The sequence below is a fragment of the Rhea americana genome, unplaced genomic scaffold, assembly GCF_003343005.1.
Source record: "Rhea americana isolate MKP2758 unplaced genomic scaffold, rheAme1 scaffold_296, whole genome shotgun sequence".
Taxonomy (NCBI): domain Eukaryota; kingdom Metazoa; phylum Chordata; class Aves; order Rheiformes; family Rheidae; genus Rhea; species Rhea americana.
In genome coordinates, this window is record NW_028186419.1 from 328,544 (window position 1) to 348,603 (window position 20,060).

General features: G+C 39.8%; 1 protein-coding gene across 1 annotated transcript in view; it reads right to left on the reverse strand.

Annotated features, from left to right (window-relative positions):
- ANK3 (ankyrin 3) overlaps positions 1 to 20,060 on the reverse strand; it is a 202,163-nt gene that overhangs the window by 85,215 nt on the left and 96,888 nt on the right. Inside the window, exons 10-18 of the mRNA XM_085309351.1 lie at positions 19,244 to 19,441; positions 17,161 to 17,259; positions 14,198 to 14,296; positions 12,849 to 12,947; positions 9,876 to 10,073; positions 9,236 to 9,334; positions 8,388 to 8,486; positions 4,930 to 5,127; positions 2,422 to 2,520 (exon numbers count right to left, since the gene is read on the reverse strand). Coding sequence (XP_085165477.1) covers positions 2,422 to 2,520; positions 4,930 to 5,127; positions 8,388 to 8,486; positions 9,236 to 9,334; positions 9,876 to 10,073; positions 12,849 to 12,947; positions 14,198 to 14,296; positions 17,161 to 17,259; positions 19,244 to 19,441 — 1,188 coding nt within the window. The remainder of the gene's footprint in view (positions 1 to 2,421; positions 2,521 to 4,929; positions 5,128 to 8,387; positions 8,487 to 9,235; positions 9,335 to 9,875; positions 10,074 to 12,848; positions 12,948 to 14,197; positions 14,297 to 17,160; positions 17,260 to 19,243; positions 19,442 to 20,060) is intronic.

A 20,060-nucleotide genomic window follows, 5' to 3' on the forward strand; every position in this document is an offset into this window, starting at 1 on the left:
ACACGCCCTCCCTCTCAGCTGTGACAGTATCTCAGACTCTGCACCATGCAAATGTGACTAAAAGGCCATTAGTCCAGAACTGGATCCTATTTGGACACCGGAGAGCATGCAGTGTACACATGATTGCCTGCACCTGTCAATGTAAATGTCTCCTTAAAGTATTCACTACTTGTGGGACAGAGAGGAGTGAGAGAAAGGTAAACGCTGAGAGACAAGTTTTATAGGCTAAGAAGCAATTCAGCTCCTGACCAAGTTAATACCACAGGTCCTGCAATGTTACACTGCAGAAGCTGAAGCTAGGTAGGAATTACCTCCAGAAAGGCAACCACATATGTCCGAGGAAATCGTGCAAAGAACAAACCAGGGCAGATCTCATCTGCTGCTGGATGATGTAGCTGATAACAAGAACCCAAATCCGTAAAACAGAGACTGAGAATACGTTATAAAAGTACAAGTTGGAGTAACTCCTAGGATTTCAGCAAAATTACTTYCATTTCACACCAGAATAACATTACTGAAATCAGCAGCTTAACACAAAGCTGCAGCTGGAGTTATGCAGTAGGAAATTAGATCCCAATGACTTTTCCCTCTGCCATGGATTACGATCTGCTGCCTAATCTGACCTGCAGCCAGAGGTGATGACAGATTCAGCCGTTCTTGAGGTATCAGTGTGATGCTATAATGGTAATATTGCTGCAGTATTGCTTTGATATGYGGGAACGTTTCAGGCATGTAAGTACAGCATCTACCCTGGGGCACACATATAGCAGAGAGTTAGGGAAGTTGCTGCTTTGCACAAAGTGTGCAAGTCAGGTTGTGAAAATTGGTTCATTTAGTTGATCTGATCAGCTACAGCCAAAGTAATTGATCACAGCTGATTTCTTACCCATTTAAAGGAATTATTCTGAGATCTAGAGAATGCATGAAGAATTTAARTGTAATCAACATTGAGAGCATCATCTTTAACTTTTGAGCACTGCATACAGCATTAGTAAGGATAAAATCATTTGTAGACAGGCCCTTGGAATTTAGCCACGGCCATCACTCCCAGTTCTATACCATGAAGTAGGAAGGCACTATTGCTGGAGGTCCCCAAAGCCATCCCCTGAGCACCTTAGAAAGTTGGGTCTCTCTTATTTAGGAGTCCACAGAAAATTGGATCTCTCTTATTTAGGAGTCCAAATATTTACTTTAGGCAAAACTATGCTTAGGCAACTAGGTTTGAGATGGATGATCACTGTGTCTATGTATTTTATATTAGATAACAGTGATAAACAAACGATTTAGAATTCTTTCCCAATAGCTACAYGTTTCATCTGCAATACTATTTCTGAAAACAGAATAGAGCCATATTTACCTAGAACCTAATATGTCCATATTTCTGTCAGGATAACACTAGTCTGGTCTGAATTTGGGACATCAGAAGAAGTCAGTTTCCTATTATGCACCCATTTATTAAATGACCCACTCAGCTATACTTTGCAAAAGGAACTGGCTTAGACATTCAGAGGCACCTAGTCATGTAGGCTGGGTGCAACTGTAGGAATAGAAGGAATACGAATGATGCTTGCACTTCGAGAATCATGTCTATGGATTGATGTTTCATAGCAGCTCAGGAATAGGAGACTACTTCATTTCATGAAGTCTCATGAATCAGGAGAAAAAATATTAACCACTTAATAACCAGGAATGTCTACTTTGCATTTACCTCATTTGTGTTGCTGTAAACGCAGATGTTTTAAATAACAATTCCACTACGTATTGCTTCATGTCAGCTGAATCAAAAGTACATGCAACACAAAAATTACAAAACGTAGATGAGGCTGTGGGCATGGTAAAAAACTAAGACATCTCTGAAAAGATATCTCTAGCTTTTCTAAAAGTTTTCTTACATAGACAAAACAGGTTAATGCCACTTTCCTTCAGTAAAATAGAACAGTAAGATACAATCTAAATATTACCTGGTTCCACCTGAACGTGAGGGGGAATTTCTTCCCTGTGAGAGTGACGGAGCACTSGGACAGGTTGCCCAGAGAGGTTRTGGAGTCTCCTTCTCTGGAGATCTTCAAGGCCCRCCTGGATGCAATCCTGTCTAACATGCTCTAGGTGACCTTGCTGAGCAGGGGGGTTGGGCTAGATGATCTCCAGAGGTCCCTTCCAAAACCTTACTATGATTCCTATGAAACCTATGATTCCATATTTCTAAATATTTGKCAAAACTAAGCTTACTAGACTAAGCATAAGACATGTAGACTTGAATGTTTAGTATTATTTAGTGTTCATAATATATTCTGTAATAACTTATTAGGAGGAATGCTTCACTGCTTAGTTCAGTTTCATCCTAAAACTGAATACTAGTCTAGTTCCCAGGCTCATGCTTCCCTGAAAGGAARTAATACATATTTACAGTGGTGTTCATACCTTTGTCTGTGCATCAACAGCAGCTCCTTGGTTAACAAGAACCTCCGCTACATTGACTCTGTCCTCTTGAGCAGCCAGATGGAGTGGTGTCAGTCCACTCTGTAAATTAGGACCAACAGGTAACAATCTTTCAGTGGAAACGTGTGAATACTAAAAGACAAATTCCTCTACTGGTAATGCTCAAAAAGTACTACTGCATTTAATGAAAGGATAGTTTGCAAGTGAAGGTGTAAATTATCTGTATGATGTGCTTACTGATCACATTTGTTGAATTGCAGGAAACTACAATTAGAAAGCCAGCAAGTTAATGTTTGTWTTATCCAAGCAACATTTTTTTATGCAGCATTAATTGTGGGATAGCAAATTATATTATGGAATTTGAAGAAAAATTCGCAAGATAATTCTTCTCTCCCAGTTATTTCACTTCCTGAGAACGAATAAGATTTTTAAAGGAACATTGAATGATTGTTTATCTTCCTACAAGATTTCCRTGAACATTTACTCAGATTTAAACCTTACCCTTTATCAATCAACTTTCTATACTCAAATATTCTAACAYATAGAAAAAAAATGATAAAATTACATTTCTCTGAACGGTCTATTCCTCTCAGCCCAGAAAGTATGCAGACTTGCTAGATGATATGAACTGACAGCTGGATTTTTGGATAGCTCATTATTTTTCGTATTCTCTCCAAACTTTAGACCTAGGATTCTTAAAACCTCAGCAGCCATACAACTTGCTATCCTGTAAAAGACCTAATATAAAAGGGGTAGAAGAGATTAGCTGTTGAGGTGGTGTTGTTAGGAATGGGAAAGAATTTCCTTTCCCTGCAAGTTTCAATTCTCCTTTCTTCCTCCTGTTTCTGCTCTCTTTCACATGGGTGATAGAACAGCAAGTYGCAGCAGTTGGCATATCAGGCAGAAACACTTGTTAAGTTTCTTACCACGGTTTCCTACCACTTAAACCCAAAACCATCTCCACCGAACCCATGCCTTGCAGTGTGGACTTGCTCCCAAACGTAGTAACTGCTGAGTGACTGTTTCACTGCTGGCTGGGAGAATGGGCAATGCTTATGACAACATAACTTATGTGGGTTGCATTACACAAATACAGAAAAATAATCAATTGTAAGTTAGCTAATAGGGATACTCTGGGCCAAAATTTTTTAAAAGGTTTAATAAGTGCTCAGAGCCCACACACATGGCTTTGACTATTCAGCTCCAACCATGCTGTGGACCCTGAAAGAAATGAATGGCCCCTTTATTCCTGTTGCAAAAAAGAAAAGTCAACATCCTTTAAATGTCCGGCTCCAAATACAGGTGATGAGCTCTGGTGAAAAGTGGATCCTTAAGTTGTGTGCAAGGGAACTGTTTTCAAAGGGTGCTGTTATCTGTACAATGAGAAACTAGAGATTGCAACTGAATAGCAACAGATTGAAGGATGATGCAGCTAATTAACCTCTGCTGGGACTGAATCAAAACGCCAAGCAGCAGCAATCATGCTCCCTGCATTAGCCTCAGCAACAAAACCATGACAGTCAACGTGATGCAAAATGCATACACATCAGATTGTACTCTGGAGATACAAAGCACACCATGCCCCACACAAGCTAACACACTTGATTAAGACTAGGGAAAGTCAGTATCTGCAAGAGGGAGCAAAAATAAACAAATTGCAAAGTTAGCAACAGAAAAACATGGCAGCGCTCTGTAGCACCCCACACAGCCTCAGAGGACACTGAGTCTTTCTACCTGTTGTGAATGAGAAACAGTCTCTATGAAAAATTTCTCTTGTCTTTCCACTTTAGCCACACAAACGCATACTGAAACTGCACTTTACAACAACTCTGATGGCTGGGAGRGGGCATTTAAAGAATGAAGGCTGCCATTTGCTAGAAACATTACCACAGAGCAGACTTAATRGCCTATAAAGTCATAGATATAGAAACTAAAATCCATTGACTTCCCTTTCCAGTCCCCAGGAGAAATTACACTGAAAATCACTGTGCTATGAGGAATGCCCCTTGGGGAGGAAGAATTACTTAAATTAATGAACAAAATCTCAGACCACCTCACTGTCGTTATCCTATAAAAAAATTCAGTTTCTCTTAATAAGTTAGTTGTCACTGTTGCTTAAGGGGCAGGCATGTATCTAAAGGCTCATAAATGACACATAACACCCCACTAACTGCTGGGGTGAAGAMGACTTTTTCTCTGTGGACATGTTTTGGCAGACTAGTGTATTGTGGAAGGAAGGGAGATGGATCAATAAATTCCTCTGCCATATGTAGTACTACAAAATTTGAGTAYTGAGATACAGTTCATCCAATATCATATAGTAAACGCTGTATGCTAGTTGCTTCGCTAGAAGAAATGATGATACATATTCAAATACCTGCAGTAATTTTCAAAACCTGCAAAATCGCATTGGACAAAATTCACTTGCAGGCCCCTATCTTTCTTGTTGCTATTTTTATTTACTGCCCTAACACCAGAAGGAATGCTTACCTTGTTGCTGAGATTTACATTAGCATTTCTAGTAAGAAGCAACGACACCATGTCCACGTGGCCGTCCTGAGAGGCAAGATGTACAGGGGCAATACCCTGCCTGGTTACAGCATTGGCATCAGCACCATATTCCAGCAGTGTAGTTGCTATGTCCATCTGGTTTTTCTTGGCAGCTATGTGCAGTGGTGTATAGCCGTTCTGTCAACAGAAAGCACTTCATTGCAAGCTACTCATTAAACAACATGAAAAATCACTTTTCTATACCTACTTGACTCTATGAAGTGATTAATTTGAAAAATTCTGCCAAATATAACCAAATACAGTATTAACTAGTTGTACAAATGAGCATACCAGAGCAATTTATTTTTAAATAGATTGCTACAACTAGGAGAATTCTGAGAAATCTGATGAACTTTCAAATTTAGGGGAAAATTATCCATTCAGAACAGTGCAGCCTATAGTGATAGGAATCTTTCATTTCACAGGTATTTGTTACTTTTCCTTAAATGTACATATAAATCTTTAACACAGAGAACAGGATGTGTGTTCATAACTTGAAACGGCTGTTATTGTTTTTTTTTTTTCTCATTTCCCAGTGAGAGTCAAAGCATTATATATGTGAAATATGGCCAGTCTTTCTTGCAGTGTTTACTCTAACCTTTTTGAGAGATTGTTTTGGTTCAGATCAAGGGGGAATTAAAGYATAGGGCTTTACAGGCTTACATCCTTTAATTATTTTATTCCTTCTAGTATGTGCACCTAAGCGAGTCCACTGGTAAGAATGTAAAAGCAGCATCTATTGCTTGATAAAATTTTRTAATTCTACAAGAGAAAGAATTTGGAAGAAAATAGATAAAAATATAAAAAATAACTGATCAGCACGCAAATACCAAACACTGACCAAGGCACGACCAGCCTTTGGGTGAGATTACGATGCCTATTTAATCAAGGCCAGGGTACTGCAGGGCAGTCAGCGGGGCACAGTGCAGGCTCTGTGCTCCCCGTGCAGCTCCCCCTGACTTCGCCCAGGTTGGGGGTGCTCGGCACCTCACCAAAGCAGGCTGCAGCAATCTCAAAGACACCCACAAAACGTGGTGCCACAGCTCTCAAGGAAAGTGTACGGCCACTTTACACTCACTCTGTAGATAAAGTGCATCAGAAAAAACAAACGCAATCCCGTCCCTTGGACTCCCCGTACAGGACTGACATACAATACAGCCATCACTGCACAAGCACCTCTCAGCTGTGCTGAACCTCTCCATCTGTGTATTTCAAACTGAGCTCCTGTATACAAAYGCAGTTTCCAGCCCTTTCCTCAGAAACGGACATATTTTGCTTTCAGTGAAATGGAAAGCAGCAGGTTGCCAAGAGAAGGCAACAAGAAAGCTGAAAAATAAAAGCTGAAATTCAGCTCAGTCTCAATCTGCAACCCCCCCATGATAAGGCCTGGGCTCTGTCACTGCGAATAGGCACAGAAGGGAACGGAGATGTTTGGAGGGACAGTACGGAATTATTCTGGCTGCTAGGGAAAAGACGTAAAACAGGAAAGCGGTTAAAGACGGAAAGAGAGAAGAGAAAACTGAGGCTTGAGAAACAAAAAAGAAGAGAGGCAATGTAAAACAGATGCCAGTTAAAATTAGGCACAAGCCTAATTTTTGCCTATACGAAAGAACAGCTAGTTGTGTCACACTGCTGTACTTGGACATGGCCACTTCCCACATCCTTTCAGCAACCACTGGTCAGGGCAAACACCGCCGTGCCAGGAGCCACTCGTAAGACCAGCGTTAGGGAGAGAAGGGGTAGACCCAAAGCAACTGTTGAAAAATCTAATTGTGGAGCTAGTGATGAGAGATACAACTTAACACATTTACAGAAGAAACAGGAAATCATTTGCTGTTACCACATCATCTTTCAGACGACTGCACAGTGGGTGCCTAAAGCAACAAACAGGCTACCATTAATTTTATTTAGTATTGATGTTCTGCTCAATGTGTTGCCGGAGCTCACTTGCTACAGAATACTAGCAAATGCTTTGTTTTAGAAAGCGCTAGAGCCAGCACTGAAAGCCCAAAGTGGCAGCTAAAAAACTCTTTGGTTACAGATGGGGAAGCCAAGGTGACTAATACATGAGTTTATTATTATACTATAATTCTTCCCCCTCGGTTTGGGCTTCCCAAGCSCTTGGGAATCTCTGCCCCTACAGGATGCACAGCTCCCACTGGTAGTGGTTCATTTCAGTGAAAACTGGGTCAGGATCTTCTCATCCCCTTCAGGAGGCCTCTCCTTCCCCACYGTGGCATTTAAGAGCACTGCGCTGCAGCAGTGAAAGATCAGCGATCGCTCCAGGTCACCTCCTGGCGCTGCTCTGGCAGATTGCCACTATCGACGTTATTGATTTTAGACTGTGCCGTTGCTCTTGGCTAGTCACATTTATTTAACTTTCCACTCTTTCGCACTGTGCATTCTGGGACCTCCCATTTACAGGTGCCTCRGTTCTCCTCTTCAGCCATGCAGAAGGGCTCTCGTGTTATGGCTGTGCTCAGCCGCRTGTGAGAGGAGGGCAATCAAGAAGGACTGTCTGTCTATGCATGATATTGGCTTTTCCACTAGCTCTCCTTTGCTACAAGGTTTTTTCATGACAATATCTAGGACTATATCTGGGCTATTTCAGATGGCGTATTTACACCRTGCTTACCCTGCTTGGACATAGATATTCTTCAACCTTGTTTTATTTATTACTGCTGTCGGACTATTGATTATTGGACAGTATTTAAAACAGGGTTACTGCTGGGCAATCTCCCTCAATCCCCGAAAGATACAGACACTTCAGATTTCTCTAAATTCTTTTTCCTATTGATAGAACTATTACACATTCAAACATTTATTTTTTCACATCCCTCTGAAGTCCTACACTCATAACCCAAACAGGGCTGTGACCAGTTTTTTAATTTTCTCGGAAGTCCATTTACACTGTAGTACAAGTATGATGAAGCACATTAATAATTATGTGTATTGTACTGAAAAACATATCACACCTCAAAAATCACCCTGCGGTGCAATATAGGAGCACTACCTCTGCTAAGCAAGCTCCTCTTACCCTACACAGATGGTAAGACGCAAAAATACAAAGTTGGCTGGCTGTGAGAAGGTACTAAGGAGACCAGAAAAGTGAAGGCAAGGCTTAATGTTCAGTAGGATGGAACTTCACTGGAACTAAAAACGTTSAATTTTTCTGCGTCTGTACTTGCTTTTTTTACTTCTTTTTTTATTCACCAGTGGAAGCATTTTAAACAACTTTCAGAGCTTTATGTGAATGCAAAACACCAATAAGCAAGGTCAAAGGGTCCTTGTTGTTGCAAACTGTAGCATATACATTCTGGAAGGAACRGAGCTAGATAGGGAATAAAGTGATATAAAAATCTCATGTATTGTTCCCGCAGAGTGGCTAGTACTTGTACCTTAGCAGATGCGTGAGGTGAAGCTCCCTGATCCAACAGTAGAAGTGCCACTTTTTGATTATCGTAGTGTGCAGCCACATGCAGTGGTGTTAAACCGCTCTAAAAACACATGCAGAACAAACAAGTGYTGTTACAGACCGCCTCCAGGGAAAACTCATAAGTTTGGAAAATCAGAGCAGACAAGGTGAAAAAAACCCTGTTATTACTCATTTATATATTAAGAGTCTTTAATAACTTTTGAATCAAAAAATGAAATAGATCTGAAAATCATTACTGAGCTGTGAAAGTGCAGTTAACTTTCCTAGGCTCAGACAAACAGAGAAGCATGTATCTGTGCTGCCCCCAGCACAGAGCAGGTAAGGAATTTTGACCCTGAGGTCAAACCTTTAGCACTGTTTTTCTTTTACTGCAGTGGATAAGTAAGCCATCCCTTGGATCTGTGAAAATCTGAGCTGGGCTGACTTAAAAAGGTCGAGATCCTTCTTGGCTTTGCCCCCTGTCAGGAGACAGGGGGGGCAGGAGACGCAGAGCCAGATACCTGAAAATTCTGATAAGGACTGTAAATAGTCTGAGCAGGAAGCTAAGGAATGGTTTGTCTCCATTCCCCTGGATGGATACACAGAGAACACAACAATTTTGTTGTCAATTAATGCCAGTAGAAGTCMCTTTTGTCAAGAGCCTGCTGACTCCTAGCAGCCCCAAGAGGGACWGGGATATAAAACCTATACCAAATAAACCTCAGCTGTGAATATTAGTGTGTGTAGTGGTAAGTAGGTAGGATGCTATTGTTAGACTATTACGTGTATAGGCATTTGCTATGCAAGCGGCAGTGGCTTTTTCTGGCCTACCTTTCCAGCAGCATCTGGAGATGCATTCTTCTGCAGCAGGAGGTTGGCTACTTCAATTTTCCCATATTTTGCAGCCACATGTAGAGGAGTAAATCCTTTCTGTAAGCGAAAACAGTTATATAGCAGCCTCGGGCCTTCTTTTTCCTAGAGTGTCTGGAAGTCCAGAGCAGAGAACACCTCTGACTAACAAAGAGATTGTTCTCTCCTTTCAGCCCCTCGCATAGTTCAAGCATCCCTACAGGCAGCAAGCCTACAGCTTCCCTATTCCTACTGTTCTGACAGGTCTTGAAGCTCTCCTTTGCGAGAAAAAGCCACATCTGTATTAAAATGACTGTAAAAATGAAAGAGCCAGYTCCTGTTCTCATACCACCAAAGGTCCAAGGGCAAGTCTGGGTAACAGCTTATCTACTCCCGTAAGGAATTTCTGCCCTGCATTCCTCTCATTCYGAAACAAATGCATGTCTAATCACTTGGATATGTGATATATCAGGCTCTGAGATAAAAACACAAAGCTTTGTACCCTTCTAGCAAAGCACAGCCTCATTATTTGTATGCATACTCTTGAAGTAACTAATTCACAAGTAGCACTTGCTACAGATCTATTTTATTACTCAAGTTATCATTTTTGCAACTCCTTTACCTTCGTAATGATAGCTAAAGATGCACCGTGATCCAAAAGAACAGAAGCAACATCTTCATGTCCTTCTCGAGCAGAAAGATGCAAGGGTGTATAGCCAGATGTTGTAGCTGCATTTGGAGATGCCCCTTGCTGTAGCAGCTGCTGTACTATCTCTGCTTTTCCCAGTCGAGCAGAAATGTGCAGGGGCGTTTGGTCATCCTAAACATACAGAAAACAGTACAGTCCTATAATAACAAAACAAGGGTTCATATTTGCATATTTAGATAGAAAATATTTGTCTGGATTCTATTGCTTTTTGAAATTGCAGATGAATGTTAATTCTACTGAAATCTTACCTACTGAATATTGAACCCTGGTTTTCTCTTTGTCATATCATAAAGATACCTGGTGTTTCGTTGATGCATCACAATGTTCCATACAAACAGATAACCCATAATAGTAAATAAAACTGACCAATTTTCTYAATCTGGACTTGTCTTGCTTCGCTTTACCAGTAAATTGCATTGAGTTTTCTGTTGAATTAGAGACCTTTCTCAAAATGCAGTGAATGTATACCTCTTTTCCCCACATATTGACCTCTTTTATGATTCCCAGAAATATCTAACAACATAATCATTGTTTGGGATGACTTGAAGAGCCTAGTGCTGAGTAACTTGTACTAGATAATATACTTGCTGCTTTTTTATTGGTGAAGTCTTTGTTTGATGTTTGATATTTTGTGACTTTACAGTAGGCTGTATCTAAAACTAAAAAATCAGAAAGATAAATATCTATACACCATTTTGAGGAAACAGAGCATAATTAAATTCAACCATTTAAAAGATAATAGGAAGAAAAAAAAATCAGTGTGGTCCCAAAATTCACTTTCTTTTCCAACTGCTCATTCAGAACAACATAACCCCATTGATTTCAAGTATAAAAGTTGTCCTGTTGTGAGTCTCAAATCTTATTTATTTTTCTTCAGTGAAAACACTTAGGTAATCTGTGACCTCGTGCTGACTGTCTAATAGATAATTTCTTCCTTCTTCATTATTTGTTTTTGTATTTTTGTCCTTCCCGTTCTTAGTTGCACAATCTTTGGAATAAGCACACTATCACAGCAGTATGGCCAACTAAGCTTGTGACTTTCGCTTTTCCTGTTCCTCATAAACTGTTCATACATCTTTCTCTCCCCATCTTTCCCTACTGTATTGACTACTTTTCCTGCACTTCTACATCTTGCATCAGAGAAGTTCTGGGGTGTTCTTTGCTAGTGAGACTTTGCCCATGCCCATCCTACAACGCTGACTTTACACCTTTGGGATTTAGGGTGAGACAGTGTCAGAATGTAAGTGCTGCTCTTCCGCAGAGTAATTCTCCTCAAATTGCTGGAGAGCATTTCTGGCTCTTAAATTTTTCCTGTTTAGCACCTGTTTTGCACAAATTCCTCATGGCACCAGTGTAGGATCTATTACTTCCATCAAGTTATTATTCATGATAACAAATTGGTCACAAGCAACGGCAGTTTGCACAAATTAAATCATTGCATGAAAGTATTTAGAGAACATGACTGTGCTTCTGAGCACAAGTTCACTTTCAGGATCTCTTTGGAGATTTGCAGATCACATGATTTACTTCTATTGTCAGACTGTTTGCAGATATGAAATTATCTGCTATAAATATTTAGACAGTTCCTTATAAGTAAACGTTATTACTGCTAACTTTGTTTGAGAACCAACTCATAGATGATAATTTTACAGTGGAAAATAGATTTCTTTGAAATTTTATTTATTTAATGCCTATTTGCAAAATAGTTTTCCTTGTCTGACCTATTAAAGCTGACATTTATTGCTTACGTTTTTCTCCTTTCTCTGTTTATTTCCTTGAACTCTCTTATTTCTCTAATTTTGTATTCATCTTTAGTGTCTCTTGACCACTTCTTATTCCTCCTCCCTTATCTTCCTCAATTGTAATTGTTCTTATCTTTTTTTCCCCACAGGCCTATGCTCCTTCCCTCTTCTGTGCCTTCCTGACTTTCCTTGACTTTCCACCAACGCCCTCTCCTGCCCCAGCTCCCTCTTTCCATAGATGGCCAATCCAGCTTACAGTTAGGTCAAGTCAGTGACTGTGTTGGCCCTGGAACTCCTCGTTTTTCTGTCCCTTCACTATTTGAGCTACATCCTAATAACCATTTGCTACTGTTGGAGTGTCCTGACTCTTTCCCTCCATTAATCCTCTTGATTCTTCTGTCTTTCACAACATCTCCCATAGCACCAGTTATCTCCAACTGCTGAGAAATGTTGTAAAATTAACTTCCCATTCTTCCACAACAGCAGTCTCACTGCAACCGAAACAGCTTACCACATTCATCCATCCACTATCAGACTTGCTCTCCTTAATCTTCATCTCCTACTGAGAAATTCCTACAGGTAAATTATTCCTCCTTTGATGGCAGCTTTGCATTTCCAGCTTGCCTGTGACATGCCCTTCCAGCTCTCCTTTCTGTCCTTTCCACAAAGCYCCCATGCCTATTTTCTAAGGACTGTCAGAGCTGGCATCTCTGCRGTGACCTCTTTGTGAGGTGTTCTTCAGAAGGATTACAATACTTGAGCAGTATCACTGAATGCAAGCAGTCTGATGTTTTAGGGATATAACAGCAGGTGCCAGTAGCACAGCGATTACCGCTTGCTTGAAGCATTTTCCCCACTCCCCATATGAAATAAAACTCTTTAAACACAAAATAATTTATACTAAAAGTGATGAAAAACAGGCATGGTATCAGCTTGATATCTCTTGCCTCTTCTCTTATATGCAAGCACACTCATGACTATAGTGACAGAGTACGTAACAAAACATCATAGTGGTCATTACACCAAAACCTACGGCTTCATCTGCCTTTCTCCTCCCAARAGAGATGTGCAAGAACAATGTGACTCGTTGCTTTCTGAAATATAAATAGTCTATAGTTATTACATGTGGACCATCACACCTTACCTTAGCTTTAGCTTCCACCTGAGCTCCATTTTGTACTAGGTATCGAACGACTTCTGTTTGGCCAGCTCTGGCAGCCATGTGCAGTGCTGTTTCTCCTCTCTAGCGTGCAGCAGCAGAAACAAAATRTCATCAGAGATCCCAGGAAAAAAACAAACGAAAATCAAAACTGAACATGTTTCATAAATACAAAATACTGGTGACCTAGTTCAAAATAATCACCACAAGAATATTTTGTAGGAGTCATCTGTGAGCAAGATGGGAGATTAAGTCAATATTAGACTTCTGAGCTGTTCAGTTGCTGCAAAGCAATTTATTTGTGGGTTAGTTTCTCAACATAACAGTACCTTTGTGTTTAGCATTTTGCTGAAAAGAAACATTGCAATTTTTGTATTCACTAGCACTTTACTAACAGTGTTGAAAATTATGTGTATTCAAATGGCTCCCAATAATTAAAAATGCTTTGAAAGTTTATATATTCAGATAGACATACCTTTCTTGGCTTTTCTGCTATRCCCTACGCCCCTACCATCATTTGTTATCTGACAAGCACCCAGATGAGGGAATAAAGGGGGAAAAAAATCTTTACTACATACATAAATCCAAGGCTTCATGCACTTAACAAAAGACAAATCCAAGGAAACCAGAACAAATTCAGGAGGGAAACTGCTTGCTACATATCTGGACATTGATATGTTTTAAATTGCTAATTTACAAATGTTTTGCATACATACAATTTCCAGATGACAACTTTAATAAAAAATTCTATTCCAACTGCAGCTGCATATGGAAGTTGGAGGGGAGATTTTGATGTCAACCTCTTAAAAAGAATCAATTTGCCTCTCAATTTTCAACKGTCCATCTAACAATGACTTCAGTTTTTACACATGGCCTGGGAGCTTTGGGGCACACAGTGCACATCCAGTAGTAAAGCACAGTTGTACGGCCATATGGACACATGCAATATGTCCTGACAATCTGCTGCAACCTGTTGATAACAGCAGAACTTCCCTTAAATGGTAGGCCCCCGGGGTTCAGGGAAAACAGCAATCAACAGTGAAGCACACATCTCAAAAAAGACATATGAGAAGTTACAGTGAGTATGTTCTCATTCTTTCCTTAGAAAATAAAGAGAATAAATAAGAGTCTGCTTTAAGCCATCTTCTTTTGCAGTTTCTTCAACCTGTTAAACATCTCAGTAGGAGTTTGCAGGCTGCACTTACCTGTGACTTCAACAGGCACCATGACTGCTAARAAGGTGGATGGCAACTTCCAGAATTAGCCACTTTGCATCAGTGCTCATGTTATAATGCATTCACACTCCTGCCACTCTGAAAAGCAATATTACTCACCACATTGGTAGTGTTGGGCGATGCCCCATGATGCATTAGCTGTGATACAATATTTACATGTCCCATGAAGGCAGCAACATGGATCGGAGTAAGCCCAGACTGAAAACCAAAACAAAATCAAACTTATCTACTTTTACAACATTTTGACACCCATGAGAAAAAAATGAGTTGTTTTAAAAAAGGAAAGCCCAAGTGCTTGCTCTCCAAGAGGATCTTGTCTTTTCAAGGACATATATAGATGCTTACAGTAAAGTGCACACAAAATTGGAAACATATATAGGTGTGACTCATGAGCAAACAAAAAATATTCCAGGAATTCATTAATTCTTCATAAGCTAAGAYCAACTATAGCTAAACAGGATTTTTTCCTCAAGTTTTTGCTTCTGTGTTCTATTTCACATTTTTTAATAAAAAGATAGAAATCTTTGTTAAATGTCATTTTAGACCAGAAAAAAAATGGATAGGATTGTTCCTGGTTCAAAGACAATACTTCTTGGAACATATAGCTCATTTTAGAAAATGTCCATTCTCCCTATCAAATCCAATTGCTTTTGGGTCCATAAAATTGCCTATTGATCTCAGTGGCAAGCTTCATCCCCACTGTTTCTCTAGGAGAAAGGGAATTCGAAACTGCAGCATCCAGCCAGAGAGGCCCAAACAGAAATGACACTGGCTAAAGGGAAGCTCCCTGCCCTCCAGACCTCGCAGCACCATCAGCATTGCAAAGTTGTACCATTGCCCTTCTACAAGTTATAAAGGACCAAGAGGAAAGAAAAAGGAAGACAGAGGAGAAGGGGGAATAAGAGAGCAGTCATTTAGCCAAGTATGACCGCAAGAATTCTGCCTAAGAAATCCAATTAATAGTTAATACTTCTCCAAGTAGAATTACCCTAAAGCCTCTTCACAGCTGCTTCTGCACAGCTGTAGCAACAGTCAGCCAGGGGCTGCAAGAGAGTTTCACTACCACGAGAAGGATGAAGCTCAGTGGATCTCTGGATAACCCCTGATTCAGGGAGCTACCCCATAGAGGCTCACAAACCCCAGGAAGGTAGAGGTGAGAGAAGTTGTTTTTTTCTCATGCAGAACAGCAAACCCAAGCAGGAAGGCAAGCTAAGTGGTTGAGTATGTTATTTCTTCTTCCTCTTTTACAAAAATTAGTAAATGCTTTTAAAACAGTAGTCTGTAGGAAATAAAATGCATGCGTGTCATATCTAATCATAAATTGTAACTCTTACTGCAGAGATTCAAGCCTGCAGCCTGAACAAAAATTGCAGTATCTACAAACAGAGGTGTGGAATCTACCTTGAAAACAGATTTTATTATAAAAATGGTAATAAGCATTACCTTATACAMTCAGTTATATACGCAACAATAGCAATTTATGATGCATCATATTTGGTGCTGCTTCCCCTGGTGGCACTGTTTATTCAAAATTCACAAAGAAGAGAAATTGTTCGCTTTGACATTTCTTTGGGGAGAAATACTGTCAAACTTCTAGTCATTTTTTTTGATTGCCAGGTAAGAGTTGCGAGAATCTTTCTTTCTGACTAGGGAAATAGCTGCTTATGCACGGATGCTAAGCATCAACTCCTAATTCCACCTTGAAAGCTTGTTACAGTATAAACACAGCCAACAAAGGACACAGAAAGGAGGTAGAGCACTGGAGTAAAGTACCGTGTTAAATCTGAGCAAATGCAGTCACACACGTTTTTGAGATCCTGTGGTGAAGTAGTGGCAGAACATAAAGAAAGAGCTTTTGCTTTTGGAAAGTGCTTGCTTGAAAGAAGGTAGAGGAGTTCAGAAGAATTCAGAGGGTGCAGATCAGACTGCTAACTTGGTTTATTTGCAAAATTTTCATTTTTAAAATCTCTTGCTCTTAAAAAGAATAAAATCAAATAGATCACCTTTTCTACTTCCATGGTGACTGAACCATGGACATAGTCCTCCATGGAGTCAGGGACATACATGACTCTTGTCAAGGTTCTTGTTGTGCCTTTTACTCATTTACTAACTTGCTGTCAAACTAGAGTCTAAAAGTTAAATTCACAACCTGTGGTTTTGAAAAGCTAGTCTGGAGATGTGTGAGCTGTAGCAAGGGCAGACTCAGTATCCTCTCAAGAACACCAGAATTCATGTATATTCAAAGGATTCACCATAAAGAAAGAAAGGGAAGTCTCCATGCAGGAGAGCTTTCTAGTTATCACCCAAAGATTTAGGAATGATTTGCAGTACAATTTGCTACTGAGTAACTAGAACAAAAACCCAYGAATCAAGTGAAACTCCACTTTGGGGAGATGAACTATTCCTAATTATATCTTGTTTAATCAATGGAATTTTTTTCCTAACCTGACTTCTTCCACAGTGGTCTTGCATTCCAATATGTGACCTTTCCTCCTAGCTTAACAGGACATATATTCACATACAGGAATGAAATTTTCCATAGGTTCTCAATTAATCTCTCAAATATGCCAGTAACTATGTGTAAACTATCTCACACTGATTGAAGTAATATCTTATTGATTTCTGTCTATCTGATTTGGAATCACCAGTGATGGTAGGTGAATATCATTCCATGTGGAAAGCCAAAACAAGGTCTGTGAATTAAACCACCTTTCAAAACAGGACTTTAGTAAAGCATAGCCTTCGCTCTGGTCTCCACAATTGTGCTATTTTCATCTTCTGTGCATTAAACCACAGGCAGAAATATGCAGAAATCATAGATCATTTTAAAAAATGTATCTGTTTTCCTTCACCTGTTATTCCTACTCTTTCCCAAAGTCCATCAATTACCTGGGTGTTAGGAACTAGCAGAGCAACTGAATTTTGGGGGTTTTATTATTTGTTGATACCATCGTTGACTTGAATGACATACGCTCTTTCAGAATTATTCAGGTATTAATCAATATAGTTATAATGTAGTTTCTATCAGAAACAAAGACAAATGTGCAATGACTACTTCTTACCTCAGTCACAGCTTGGATAGATGCACCATGCTTCAGAAGAAGTTCCATTACTCTTATTCTGTTCTTCTTGCAGGCAATATGAAGAGGTGTGAAACCATTCTGTAAATGAGAAAGAACATACTTTTTGACATTACATATATTCCATCACAAATTAGAACTGGGTGGAGAATTCATATAGAACATTCCTCTGATAACAAAACAGCTCCCAAATTTGTTTTGATTTCACTAAATTGTTCGTGTAAAAGAGGGGAAAAAAATCCCAAGAATTAAAAATCCCCGTATTTTATATAGCCATTTTAATGATAAAATATGTTATCCAATCCAATAAATACTTTTTCTTTTAATTCTCAGTTTACCCAAAACTAKCATAGATTTCATTTTTACTTAACCACAATCACTGATTTTTTGTTTTTCACTTTTCAGAACTGCTAGTCAAAAAAAACCCTCGATTATATTTGCAAGCTCTGGCATTTGAAACCTTTTCCTGAACTATTCTTACTACTTTTTATCTTTCATTCATTATCTGCCAATTTAATCTAAGTATTTATTTTTGTCCCTTCTTTATTATTTTGTACCTTCTTAAAAAAAAAGCCTATGTGCAGCACAGCAAACATTTAAAACTGTCTTATTTGTCATGAGATGATACAACAAGTAAAACATGAAAATAAGCTGCCCAGAGCATCCCAGACAACTGCAACGCAGCTAACAGCGCTACCGTGAATGCTGATGCTGCTCTGCATATGTACCAAAACAGCTTTCACAGTATGGTGCTACAGACAGATGACAGAATGAGGCTACAGATCTGATCAAAATTAGCTTCRCTCCCTAGCAGGTAGTAACAAATAGCCATACGCCTTCCTACCACGAGGTCAGCGCTACTGTCCGCTCCCAGGTAGCATAAAGAGCTCRCACCTCCCATTCCTTAGGAGTGGGCAGCAAGCGGGAAAAGCTGGGACACGCTGCAGGGAACAAGGAGCTCGGGCTAAGGACACTGCCCACCTCCRCCTTCTGCTCAACTGTCCCGGGTGAGGACCAGGACAGAATAAGAGGAATGATTTAGGGGATAASGAAATTTATGGCTCGGTTACCAGACCAGTGAGAAGCTGCTGCCTGCAACTCAAAAAGCTAGCACATTATACGATGCTTTGGTTATTTCAGAGAGACAAAATAAATATTACAGGCCTAAAAGTCTGCTCACTTGTCAATAACAGAAAATTAATCCATATTCCACAATACCTTGACCTAAGACACCCGAAGACAGGTTGATCTGACACAGGAGATTGGCACAGAGAAAGAAATCTTTGCACCTATGTTGTTTTCAAAGAAGAATCAATTCCGCCCYGCTTGTGGGGGGTTCAGGAACTCACATAATGTTTTGGGAATTGAATGAATTAGTAGCATCAGGCTGTGAAACTAACATTCAACCCAATTAATGTCAGAATTTAAATTTTTTGAAATGGTTATTGAAGACCCATCTATAAGACATTTTAAAGACAGTGGATTGCAAGTATAATTTCAAACAAAATGCATTTACTTCACGCACAGTTTAATTACACTAACAGACTTCRTTGCTGAAATTATTCTTAAAGTAGAAAGTCAATTATGACTCCACTRACATAATTGTAGAACATCACAAATATGTATTATACAACTCATTCTGTTTTTTCCTGCTTCAGATCTTTGACAGCTAATATAATACAAATTCTCTCAGTTTTAATGGCTACTAGTTATCTTCTCTTTACAAACATTTAGAGAACAAGAATTTCTTCCATACTAACTAGAACAGTTATGACTGCAGCTGTTTAATCTATTCAGAATATTTGCCTACCAGTCTGCAGAAGTGCTCTAGTTATAGTAGAAATTCATAAATCACTGCTGACTGCCTGTAAGCAAAGGTCTACTCTGATTGCACAAAACACATTACCAACACTTTGAACCTAGAGCATCCTCTCTYGGGCTGCCTGCACTAATACGATACATCCTCTCTGCCACCCGTCAGCAGGCAGATAATAACTCTCCAATAAATCTCACTGCAACTTTGGAAGAACGTTTAGCTGCGCGTAGTGACCGGCCGCGAACTCACCAGGGCTTTGGCATTCGGGTTCGCCTTCTTGTCCAAGAGAACCTTGGCAACTTTGTAGTGGCCACAGTGGGCGGCAACGTGCAGCGCAGTCAGATAGTCATTGGTGACGTCGTCGACCGGCACGTTGTGCTGAATCAGAAGCTGGACGCAGTTTAGATGATCCCCTTGTGTTGCCATGTGCAACGGAGACAAACCATTCTGCAAACAAGCAAGCATTAAAAAAAAAAAAGAAAAGAAAAGTAACACTTATGGATTACAGAACATGCAGAAAAATGCAACTCTCGTCTTGTCCTTAGAGCATTCCTCATAGGAAGAGCTTTACAAGCCCCTGTAGCTCCCATTATAAATGAAACACATTCAGTATCACAGTGAGGGTTCTTACTCTGGCAAAAACCACATGAAGTTTGGAACTTGCTTAGAGTTTTCAGACAGGTCTACCCTAAAAAACAGCCCTACTRGCAATGCTCAAAGCATGGCTTACTTCAGCTAGTGCAGCTCAGACAAGTCGTCCAAGTTAAATGAGTTATCTCTAGAACAGTGCTTCGTGACTAACCAGGTTATCTGCTGCTTTTGAAGACCACATTAAAATCACCACTCTAAAGCAGCATGAATACACCAGGCATGAGAGAGCAGGTCAGAGCACCACACAGTAACCAGTACAATCTTCCCTCCTCTGTTAATGTTTTCCTGAATTTGGGTTTTATGCATGCATCACACTACCAATCTGTGCAGCTCCTTCCTGACAGCCAACATATGCCCATGTAAAACAGCAAAAGTTTCAAGTGTTATCAGGCTTAAAAAATGACCACCACCACTA